Source organism: Muntiacus reevesi, chromosome 9 (genome assembly GCF_963930625.1).
Source record: "Muntiacus reevesi chromosome 9, mMunRee1.1, whole genome shotgun sequence".
Classification (NCBI taxonomy): domain Eukaryota; kingdom Metazoa; phylum Chordata; class Mammalia; order Artiodactyla; family Cervidae; genus Muntiacus; species Muntiacus reevesi.
The window spans coordinates 5,674,168-5,686,574 of NC_089257.1; the positions used below are offsets into that span (position 1 = coordinate 5,674,168).

At 37.1% G+C, this 12,407-nt stretch overlaps 1 protein-coding gene across 1 annotated transcript; it reads left to right on the plus strand.

The window, feature by feature from the left end:
- Positions 1-11,474: 11,474 nt before the first annotated feature.
- Positions 11,475-12,407, plus strand: LOC136174987 (olfactory receptor 5W2-like). Its single transcript, XM_065945281.1, has one exon. The coding sequence runs from the start codon at positions 11,475-11,477 to the stop codon at positions 12,405-12,407; it is 933 nt and encodes a 310-aa protein (XP_065801353.1).

Genomic DNA, 12,407 nt, shown 5'->3' on the forward strand with positions numbered 1-12,407 from the left:
TTATCTGTATTAGACATTTGTGTACATATATGCATTCATATAATATATTGATTGCTGATGTACTAAAATTAAAAGACAGGATACATGAGAATAATTTCTCAAATTCTTAAAGTGATATTTGTATTAAATCCTAATTTTGTTTCCCCCACACATGTCATGTTTCATAATGCTTTAAGGATTTATATATATATATATGTGTATGTGTATCTATAACACATACATATATATAAATATATATATATAAATGTAATATATATATACTTATTATATGTATGTGTGTATATATATATGTATATATATATATGGCACTTTGTCTATGTGAAAAAGGTTTCTGTCTTTTCCATTGTAGTTATTTTTGTTCATTGTTTAATTCAAGCATTGTTTTCAATTACACTAAGATTTATTGTGCATTTACTCAGTGATCTTTGAGCCTGTAGCCTTTTTATATATTATTATAGATCTTATAGTTTATGCACTACTGAAGTTAGTACTAAAAACAAATTTAAAAAACAGTCAAGTAATTCATAATTGGCCTCAAATTCATCACAAAATAAAAAATAAAGGGCTATAATTTCAAAACAAAAATATCTAAAACTAGTCAAAAAGGAAAGCTACTTTGGATAGAGATATTCAGTCAAATTTTAAAAAGGTTCAATCTGGGAAATGAAAAGTTTGTAGTCAGAGGATCCGACAGTTATTCAGATCTTCAAGTGGCATCACCGACTTAATGGACTTGAGTTTAAGTAAACTTCGGGCATTGGTGATGGACGGGGAAGCCTGGCTTGCTGCAGTCCATGGGGTCGCAAAGAGTTGGACACAACTGAGTGACTGAGCTGAACTGAAATGAAGTATATACGTCCATGTATTTAGAAGTCATGTTTGCTACAACATGGAAGAAGTGTGAGGCCATGTGCTAAGTGAAATATTAATGCAGAGGGAGACAAGTACTATATGATCTCACATATATGTAGAATCTAAAAAGTCAAATTCAGAAATTCCTTGGCAGCCCAGTGATTTTCAGAACTCACTGCTTTCACTAACTGGGTCCAGTTTGATCCCTGATCAGGGAACTAAGAACCCGGCCAGCTGAGTGCTACAGTCAAAAAAAAAAAAAAAAAAAAAGAGATGAAATTCATACAAACAGAATGAGTTGAATGTTGCTAGGTCCCGAAAGGTAGGGGAAATCGGTGATATTGGTAAAACTGTGCAAACTTTGTTATTTGATGAATAATTTAGGGGGATCTAAATGTATATGGTGACTCTAGTTAACAATAATGAAAACTTGAGAAATTTGCGGATAACAATGTAGCTCTTAACCGCCCTCACTATACACACACTCAGAATGGGAAACTGTGGGGCAAAGCGTGTGTTAATCAACCTTACTGTGGTAGCCATCTCACAATGTATACAGATATCACGTTGTGCACTTATAATTACACATGGAATTAGCCAATTACATTTGAATAAAGTTAGATAAAAATAAGGTATCTAAAGATTAGATTATAAAGACATACAGAAGAGCTGTCTACTTGCTAAAGTATAATATAGTGCTGTTGTTATCAGCTATCAATTCTTTTGCACTTCTTCCAAGACAATTTTCTTTCCTTCCTCTTCATTGTCAACCCTGGTTAAATGCCCACCTCTCTATGGTTTACAATCACCTTTAAGGCGTTGCTTTATATCACCCTGTTTGTGAGCATTCTTTGCTAACGAACTGAGCATTCCATCCTTGTTAACCAAGCACTGATATAAAATAAATGAGTATGAATTTATCTAAAAATAGTAGGCAACATTTTTTGACTATTACTTATATCTAGATAACCCAAAATTAACTGAAGATTCGTTAAATACCTTAACACACATACACACATAGACACATATCTCACAACAGTGTATACATATTGTATGTATATACACAACAGTTTTTTGGAAGGTGCATAAAATTGTTGTGGACACTAAGATAATATTCTAATAAAGATATATGTATCTGTTAATTGCACTACAAGTAAAAAACTATAACTTCTTGATATTTTACTATTATATTTGACTTTGATATGGCTTCCTGAAGGCTAAAACCCTGAATCAGTTTGCTGAGAAAGCTAGGCTGCAATCCAATCATATATTTGAAATATCATAAACTACTGAAGAACACTCATTTACACATTAAAAGTGTAAAGTTAAAAGCTTTGGATGGTCTTAAAGTTTCCAGCTGCCATTGTAAAATGTCCTTGTGTAAAAATATTATAGAATGAAAAAATAAAACCTATGAAATTCCTTTGTTACTCATGGTGGTATTTGTAAAACATAGTGGCATGTTAAGAAGAGTTCTCATGGTAAAAACAGCGTAAGATAGCTATTCCATAATATAAAAGGTTTATAGGTTTCTATTTCTGGTATACTTTATTAATTTACTCAAACTTCTTTTGAACTGTTTTCTTATGAGGAGTAACATGGCAGAAAACATTGCTGGAATATATTAAAGTCAGACAAAATATGGTGTCAATGAGTGAGTGAAAGATGCTCAGTCGTGTCTGACTCTTTGCCACCCCATGGACTAAACAGTCCATGGAATTCTCCAGGCCAGAATCCTGGAGTTGGTAGCCTTTCCCTTCTCCAGGGTATCTTCCTAACCCAGGGATCAAACCCAGGTCTCCCATATTGCAGGCGAATTCTTTACCAGCTGAGCCACAAGGGAAGCCCACGGTTTCAGTATTTTGCCATTAATTATTGGTTTACTAATATATTAACACTCTATCTCAATAGTCTTCATTCTTTTCCCATTTAATCTTTCAACACCACATTCTTCTCACACAACCAGTGCAATGTGTGATGGTAAATATCACTGTCCAAATGCAATTTATCAATGAGTGTGTCATGTGTTACTATTTTAGTCATATGTCTTAACCTCGTCCTTCATCCTTGCCACTGAAATAACGAAGTATAAATATGGCAAAAACAATGTTAGATTTGGGTAAATGTCTGATATAGAAGACAGATAGCGGCATACTAGTTACGGGTGAGCAAGTATATTCATTATAAATCATGCAGTAATAATGTTCGGTACACCAAGAAGTAGAGGTTCTGTGTTATAGCCAGAGGCAGCAAAGTTTAACCTCCCTGGACATCTCTCTCTTTAGGTACAAACATGCTATGGGCCAGACAGCAAGTCCACTCTAAATTTAACACATCACTCTGCCTTTCTATCCCTCAGGTTCCCTGAAGTTAAGTAGAGGCTTCAGCTAGATTACCTCTAAGGAAGGTCCCTTCCAGCTGGTACAATCTGTCCCTATAAAATATGACTCTACTTCTGTGTAAATTCACCCCCAGTACTGGAAAGGGCTTGAAAATTGCACAAAAAAAAAAAAAAGAAAGAAAGAAAGAAAGAAAAAGAAAGAAAAAAATAATCACTTCATATTCAAACAAGAAATTGTTTTATACGTGTAATCTGTTTAACCTAAAGTAGTGGTGACATGAAGCCATCTAAGTAGTAAGAGTTTCAGAAGGGCAAATGTTTTCAAAGGTGACCCTTTTGTCTGTTATGTTATTCAGATTCAGAAACTCATAGACTCATCACAAAAGTGGATATCCACCTATTTAGCACTGAAGTAAATAAAATGTTAGAAATTGTAGTATGCAAGGAGAGCAAAACAGTCAATCCTAAAAGAAGCCAGTCCTGAACATTTATTGGAAGGACTGATGCTGAAGCTGAAACTCCAATACTTTGACCACCTGATGTGAAGAGTTGACTCATTGGAAAAGACTCTGATGCTGTGAAGGATTGAAGACAGGAGGAAAAGGGGATGACAGAGGATGAGATGTTTGGATGGCATCCTCAGTTCGATGGACATGAGTTTGGGTAAGCTCTGGGAGGTGGTGGTGGACAGGGAAGCCTGGCGTGCTGCAGTCCATGGGGTCGCAAAGGGTCGGACACGAGTGAGTGACTGAACTGACCGACTGACCAAATGGCAAAGTGTAAACAAGTGCGGTATCTGGGGAGGATGTGAGTCAGCCGTGGCTTTTACACATGGACAGTAGGTTGAGAATTGCCACTGCACTTAGTAAACACCATAGCAGAGTCTATTAATACTAGAGCTGGACATAAATGTGCTAGAACCCCAACATACCTCTCCTAGAATTATGCCCAAGAGTGAAGAATGAATACGTCCACTGAAATACATGTACAGAAATATTCACCACTGGGTTATTTGAAATTCTGTAAAAATGGCACCAGTTCAAATTTGTTTCAACACATTAGATCATGACTTCACAAATTTTTCTTTGAAGTATTTGTGTGCACGCTAAGTAGCTTCAGTTGCGTCTGACTCTTTGCGATTCCATGGACTGTAACCTACCAGGCTCCTCTGTCCATGGGATTCTCCAGGCAAGAATACTGGAGTGGGTTGCTTTGACCTCCTTCAGGGAATCTTCCCAGCCCAGGGACCAAATCCGTGTCTGTTATGTCTCCTGCATTGGCAGTTAGGTTCTTTCCCACTAGCACCAACTGCGAAGCCCTGAGCTATTTAATAGTGTATATATTAGGGTTTTAGGCCATAAATTTTGGTCATAACTGAACAGTTTTACCCTGTATCACAAAAGCAGTTGTCCATAATATATGAATAAATGGTATATCCCAGCTCCAATAAAACAATCTGAGTCAGGTACACTGACACTTGATATAGATTAGATAAGCAATATTATCACAGTTCAGTTCAGTCGCTCAGTTGTGTCTGACTCTTTGCGACCCCATGAATCGAAGCACGCCAGAATAAAAATTAAAAAAAATTGGGGGCAAAGAACTAAACAGGCATTTCTCCAAAGAAGACATACAGATGGCTAACAAACACATGAAAAGATGCTCCACATCACTCATTATCAGAGAAATGCAAATCAAAACCACAATGAGATACCATTACACGCCAGTCAGGATGGCTGTTATCCAAAAGTCTATGAGCAATAAATGCTGGAGAGGGTGTGGAGAAAAGGGAACCCTCTTACACTGTTGGTGGGAATGCAAACTAGTACAGCCACTATGGAGAACAGTGTGGAGATTTCTTAAATAACTGGAAATAAAACTGCCATATGACCCAGCAATCCCACTGCTGGGCATACACACCAAGGAAACCAGATCTGAAAGAGACACGTGCACCCCAATGTTCATCACAGTGCTGTTTATAATAGCCAGGACATGGAAGCAACCTAGATGCCCATCAGCAGATGAATGGATAAGGAAGCTCTGGTACATGTACACCATGGAATATTACTCAGCCATTAAAAAGAATTCATTTGAATCAGTTCTGATGAGGTGGGTGAAACTGGAACCCATTATACAGATGAAGTAAGCCAGAATGAAAAACACCAATACAGTATACTAGCACATAAATATGGAATTTAGAAAAATGGTAACGATAACCCTATATACAAGACAGAAAAAGAGACACAGATGTATAGAATAGTCTTTTAAACTCTGTGGGAAAAGGCGAGGTTGGGGTGATCTGAGAGAATAGCATTGAAACACGTATATTATCCTATGTGAAATAAACCGCCAGTTCAGGTCCAATGCATGAGACAGGATGCTCAGGGCTGGTGCACGGGGCTGACCCTGAGGGATGGGAAGGGGAGGGAGGTGGGAGGGGGATTCAGGATGGGGACCACATGTACACCCATGACTGATTCATGTCAATGTATGGCAAAAACCACTATAACATTGTAAAGTAATTAGCCTCCAACTAAAATAAATTAAAAAGAGAGAGAGAGAGAGAAATGAAACTAACTGAGGGAGAAAATAGAAAGGATAGGAATAGAATTAGGTGATCAAGGACAATTCTAAATACACCGTATGTGTAATAGAGAAGCAAATAGTGATAGCAAAATTCTTTTGAAACAAGCTCATTATCTTCTGGATTTTAGTGGGGAACTATTAAAAATTAGTTGTGGTTTAAGCTTTGCCTCAAAAATATCTCCACAGGAGTACCAGTGATATTTTAGTATTGGAATCCTGAGAACCAAGAATGACAGTGACATATAAAAGGCATCAAAAATTCTTGTTGAGGATCACTTTTCCAATATAAAATATGTAGTATTTATATACATTTTAGCAAAATAAATTTCCCAGATTTATACAAATAAGTAAAAGAACAAACTGAGAAAAATATCAAAACGAATAAGAAAGCCTGTGTTGCTGTTAATTTCCCAATGAGAAATCAGATGAAGCAGAGATTAATTATGATCAGTATTTAATTTAAGTTCATTTAGCATTTGTGTTATATTATCTTACTGTGGCTTTGTTGTCATTGCCTTAGTAACTAGTGACTCTGAGAAAGCTGTTGTGTTTTAACTTGTTGTTTATATATCTTTATGGTGAGAGTATCTGTTCAGTATTTTGCTCATTTTTGTTGTTGTTGTTTTTACTATTGACAAAAAAGCTTCATATATTTTGGATACATGTTCTGTGTCATATCTATGAATAAATGGTTTTCAGATACTTTATATTTTATGGAAATGTTTTTCTCTGATGTATTTACTCTTACTGTTCTAGTTATCTTTTGCTACATAAACACTTTTTCAAAATTACATGACTTAAAATGATGACCATTGATCCATTCTTTGGTATTGGTTTTCTTCTTCATGTTGACTGAGGTCACCATGAAATATTCAGTTGAAAGATGGGCGAGGCTCTATAATCACTCATGACAGGCACCAAGATGATGTAACCCTCCCCCTGATTTACTCAAATCCTGCCTCTCTCTCATGCCTCCCCCTGCTGGTAACCAAACTATTAGATATAAAATTAAGAAGATATAAGATATGATGTACAAAGAGGGAATATAGGCTATATTTTATAACTATATGTGGAGAATATAAAATATGGAATCATTAAGCTATATACTTGAAACTAATATAATATTGTGTTCCAACTACACTTCAATAGAAAAAAGAAATTTCCAATATTTCTAATTATGCAAATCTAGTATGGATACCATCAGACAAATTATTTAAGAAAGCAAAAATTAAACCTACTTAGAAAATCATTAAACCCACCAAAAATTTTTAAGTGAATCATCCTTGAATGTATGAACAACGTAAGTAAGGAAAATCCCAAATCTAGTATGTTTCTATCCTTTGTACATTATTATCCACTTTAACAGACAGTAATACTTAGCAATAAATGTCTAGAATGAAGTTAACTCTGCAAGTCCTCTATTAACTATTTTAGAAAATAGAGATAATAAGCACAGAACTTTTTCCTAAAAACTTAAATGCAGTAGACATATTTTTATGGAAAATATAACATATTCAAGAGAGAGAATACATAGTAGAGAATGTCATGAAGTCACAGATTCAATTAAATGTCCTTGGATGATATTCAGAGAGTTAATTCTTAAGTAGGTTGATAAGGAGTCTGGGGCTTTGTCTTAGTCACAAATTTTCTTTAATCCCAGAGCTAAGATGTCCTTTTCATTATAGGGGACTGGAATGCAAAAGTAGGAAGTCAGCGAAACACCTGGAGTAACAGGCAAATTTGGCCTTGGAGTGCAGAATGAAGCAGGGCAAAGAAAGGCTAATGGAGTTTTGCCAAGAGAACGCACTGGTCATAGCAACCACCCTCTTCCAACAGCACAAGAGAAGACTCTACACATGGACATCACCAGATGGCCAAGGAAATCAGACTGATTATATTCTTTGCAGCCAAAGATGGAGAATCTCTATACAGTCAGCACAAAGAAGACCAGGAGCTGACTGTGGCTCAGATCATGAACTCCTTTTTGCCAAATTCAGGCTTAAATTGAGAAAAGTAGGGAAAACCACTAGACTATTCAGGTATGACTTAAATCAAATCCCTTATGACTATACAGTGGAAGTGAGAAATAGATTTAATGGACTAGATCTGATAGACAGAGTGCCTGATGAACTATGGACAGAGGTTCGTGACATTGTGCAGGAGACAGGGATCAAGACCATCCCCATGGAAAAGAAAGGCAAAAAGGCAAAATGGTTGTCTGAGGAGGCCTTACAAATAGCTGTGAAAAGAAGAGAAGCAAAAAGCAAAGAAGAAAAGGAAAGATATTCTCATTTGAAAGCAGAGTTCCAAAGAATAGCAATGAGACAAAAAAGCCTTCCTCAGCGATCATTGCAAAGAAATAGAGGAAAACAACAGAATGGGAAAGACTAGAGATCTCTTCAAGAAAATTAGAGTTATCAAAGGAACATTTCATGCAAAGATGGAGTTCAATAAAGGACAGAAATGGTATGAACCTAACAGAAGCAGAAGATATTAAGAAGAGGTGGCAAGAATACACAGAACTGTACAAAAAAGATCTTTATGACCCAGATAATCATGACGGTGTGATCACTCACCTAGAGCCTGGAATTTCAGACGTCCTGGAATGTGAAGTCAAGTGAGCCTTAGAAAGCATCACTACGAACAAAGCTAGTGGAGGTGATGGAATTCCGGTTGAGCTATTTCAAATCCCAAAAGATGATGCTGTGAAAGTGCTGCACTCAGCATGCCAGCAAATTTGGAAAACTCAGCCATGGCCACAGGACTGGAAAAGGTCAGTTTTCATTCCAATCCCAAAGAATGCTCAAACTACTGGACTATTGCTCTCATCTCACATGCTAGTAAAGCAATGCTCAAAATTCTCCAAGCCAGGCTTCACCAATACGTGAACCATGAACTTCTAGATGTTCAAGCTGGTTTTAGAAAAGGTAGAGGAACCAGAGATCAACTTGCCAACATCCACTGGATCATCAGAAAAGCAAGAGAGTTCTAGAAAAACATCTATTTATGCTTGATTCACTATGCCAAAGCCTTTGACTGTGTGGATCACAATAATCTGTGGAAAATTCTGAAAGAGATAGGAATACCAGACCACCTCTTGAGAAATCTATATGCAGGTCAGGAAGCAAGAGTTAGAACTGGACATGGAACAACAGACGACTGGTTCCAAATAGAAGGAGTATGTCAAAGCTGTATATTTTCACCCTACTTATTTAACTTATATGCAGAGTACATCATGAGAAACGCTGGACTGGATGAAGCACAAACTAGAATCACTATTGCAGGGAGAAATATCAATAACCTCAGATATGCAGATGACACCACCCTTATGGCAGAAATTGAAGAGAAACTATAAAGCCTCTTGATGAAAGTGAGAGTGAAAAGTTGGCTTAAAGCTCAACATTCAGAAAACTAAGATCATGGCATCTGGTCCCATCACCTCATGGGGAATAGATGGAGAAACAGTGGAAACAGTGTCAAAGTTTATTTTTGGGGGCTCCAAAATCATTGCAGATGGTGATTGCAGCTATGAAATTAGCCCCTTATTGCTTGGAAGGAAAGTGATGACCAACCTAGATAGCATATTAAAAAGCAGAGACATTACTTTGCCAAGAAAGGTCCATCTAGTCAAGGCTATGGTTTTTTCCAGTAGTCATGTATGGATGTGAGAGTTGGACTGTGAAGAAAGCTGTGCAGAAGAACTGATACTTTTGGACTGTGGTGTTGGAGAAGACTCTTGAGAGTCCCCTGGACTGCAAGGAGATCCAACCAGTCCATCCTGAAGGAGATCACCCCCTGAGGGGAATTCACGGTGGAGAGTGAGGTACTCTGTGCCCCAGGGAAGCTGGTGGAACAGGTGTTTAGATAGATATTTTCAGGAACTGATTTTATGATCCGAATCCTTATATCCCTTCATATCTAAACAAATAGCTAAATCCCTTCATGGGGACATTAGCTCCCTGTAACCAGCAGAAAACCTTTTGTAAAATAAGCAATTGATTGCATAGAACTCTCCCTTCATCAAAAGTTTCATATATTGACCTTTTCCCAGTGCCTCTTTGGAGAAATTTCTCAGAGCTACCTGAGATGCTGTCTCCCAGGCTGTAGTCCTCACTTTGCCTCTAATAAAATTTAACTCACAACTCTCAGGTTGTGCGTCTTTTTGAGCAGAGAGAGGGTAACTGTGAGGAACACCTTACATAGCTTGCGCAGGTTTCTTCATACATAGGTTAATCTGGTGACATATTGAAGCATAAAAGTTCAGACTTTGCTCAGTTGTTTCTGAATTCACAGGGGGATACATAGAAGCAGAAATGAATTTAATGATGTGTTTGCATATTGTCTAAAGCTAGACACACTAGCACCGTGGTTTAAGTCCCAGTGTGCCTGGTAAGATAAAAGCCTGTCTGCTTATTCAGCTACCCAAGAGCTGCTCATCTCAGCTAAGGCTTCCAGGTAATGATTTCAGGATTCTAGAACAAATAGCTACTGTTTTGGGAAAATAAATTTGTAAGTAAAACATTTTATGCCTCCATACTCAGTTAAATAAATTATATAATGCAATGCCCAGAAATAATATTTTCTTCTCAGAACTGTCAGAATCTGCTTGCACTTATTAACATCCATAATATGACTATTAATTTATTTTGATGTTGGTTCACAGGAAAACCTTCGCTTCTTTTTTCATCAGAATAGAATATAGATAAATTTAAGGGTTTTGTTGTTGTTGTTAGTTTTACCTTATTTAAAAAGTAATGTAGGTGGCACTTTCAAAATTAAAATGTACAAATTCATCTTCATATGAATCACATGTCAAAAGGTCTAAAGAAAAGCTCCTCACCTATATTCTATTCGTATGCACATTAGAGACATGTAATAGACATTCTAACATGGCACACATGATACACACACTGGACAGAGAAACCTATGTACCTCAGAAGCATTTATTGTCACTCAATCTGTTTCCACTTGGATGCTATAAAAGTCCATCCAAAATCCAAAGAGATACAGCAATATGCCTTAAATTCTGCTGTTTACATTTCCTTTTAGCTCTTTTCTTTGACTGTTTTAGAGGCTCCATCTTTGGCACCAGACACTCCAAAAACAGGTAATATTATCGCATGTCTCACTAAATACTAAAGACTAGTACCAATAACATAATTATTTTCATTGTTGCTAGTGTGTGTTGTAATAATTTATTCTAATACTAATACATAAATGTTCTAAATTGTTCTTTGAGCGATATAAAAATTGTAAACACTTTTTGCATGACCGAAATTTTTCAAGCATAGGAAATACGAGTCGCTCTGATAGCCTGGTGTTTCTAACGTTGTTTTTTTCACGTTGTTTTGAAGATGTAATGAGACATTAATTCATCCAAATATTCTTCTTGAAACAAGAAAGGTTATGCTCAGAGTAATTAGTTTGTAATTGTAACATACCTTGGGAACAACATGTACATTTAGAACAAATTTCTCAACTGCCTATCTCACATATTGATATTATTATCAGGTAGATAGCAATGCCTCTTTAAAGAGTAACTACTGACCAAGTCATTTTCTGAGTACAAAATGAAAATTGCAGAAATAAATTGTGTTCTTCCTTACAGATATACTATAAACGTCCAGAAGTGGTACACATGTCTGTATCCTTTTCTTGATCATTTCCTCAAGAATTTAGAGAAGAGCATAGAAGAATGGAAAGAGGAAATTGCTCATCCTTAACTGAATTCATACTGTTGGGAATTACTGATAACCCTGGGATTAAAGTAACCCTATTTACCCTGTTTTTCCTTGTTTATCTCATTAACTTTCTGGCAAATCTTGGGATGATTATTTTAATTAGGTTGGATTCCCAGCTGCACACACCCATGTACTTTTTCCTCAGCCATTTCTCTTTCTGTGACCTCTGCTATTCAACAGCAATTGGCCCCAAGATGTTGATAGACATTTTAGCCAAAAACAAATCAATCCCCTTCTATGGCTGCGCGCTGCAGTTCTTGGTCTTCTGTATCTTTGCGGACTCTGAGTGTCTCCTGCTGGCAGTGATGGCCTATGACCGGTACAAGGCCGTCAGCAGCCCCTTGCTCTATGCGGTCAGCATGTCCAGCAGGCTGTGTTCCCTGCTCATGGTGGGGGTTTACCTGCTGGGGATGACAGATGCTTTGATCCACACGACATTAGCCTTCCGCTTATGCTTCTGTGGGTCAAATGAGATTAACCATTTCTTCTGTGACTTATCCCCACTTTACCTCCTCTCCTGCTCTGATACACGGGTCAATGAGTTGGCATTATTCACTGTTTTTGGTTTTATTGAATTAAGTTCCATTTCAGGAGTCCTTGTTTCTTATTGTTATATCATTCTAGCAGTCTTGAAGATCCACTCTACAGAAGGGAGGCTCAAAGCTTTCTCAACCTGCACCTCGCATCTAACTGCTGTGGCAATTTTCCAGGGAACTATACTCTTCATATATTTTAGACCCAGTTCTTCCCACACACTAGATCAAGACAAAAGTACCTCATTGTTTTACACCCTTGTGATTCCCCTGCTAAACCCTCTGATCTATAGCCTACGGAACAAGGATGTGAAAGATGCCCTAGAAAAGATAAAAAATAAAAGATGGTTTTAA

Bases quoted from the DNA above. Each gene is read 5' to 3' on its own strand.
- LOC136174987 (XM_065945281.1), top strand. From the start codon at position 11,475: ATGGAAAGAGGAAATTGCTCATCCTTAACTGAATTCATACTGTTGGGA.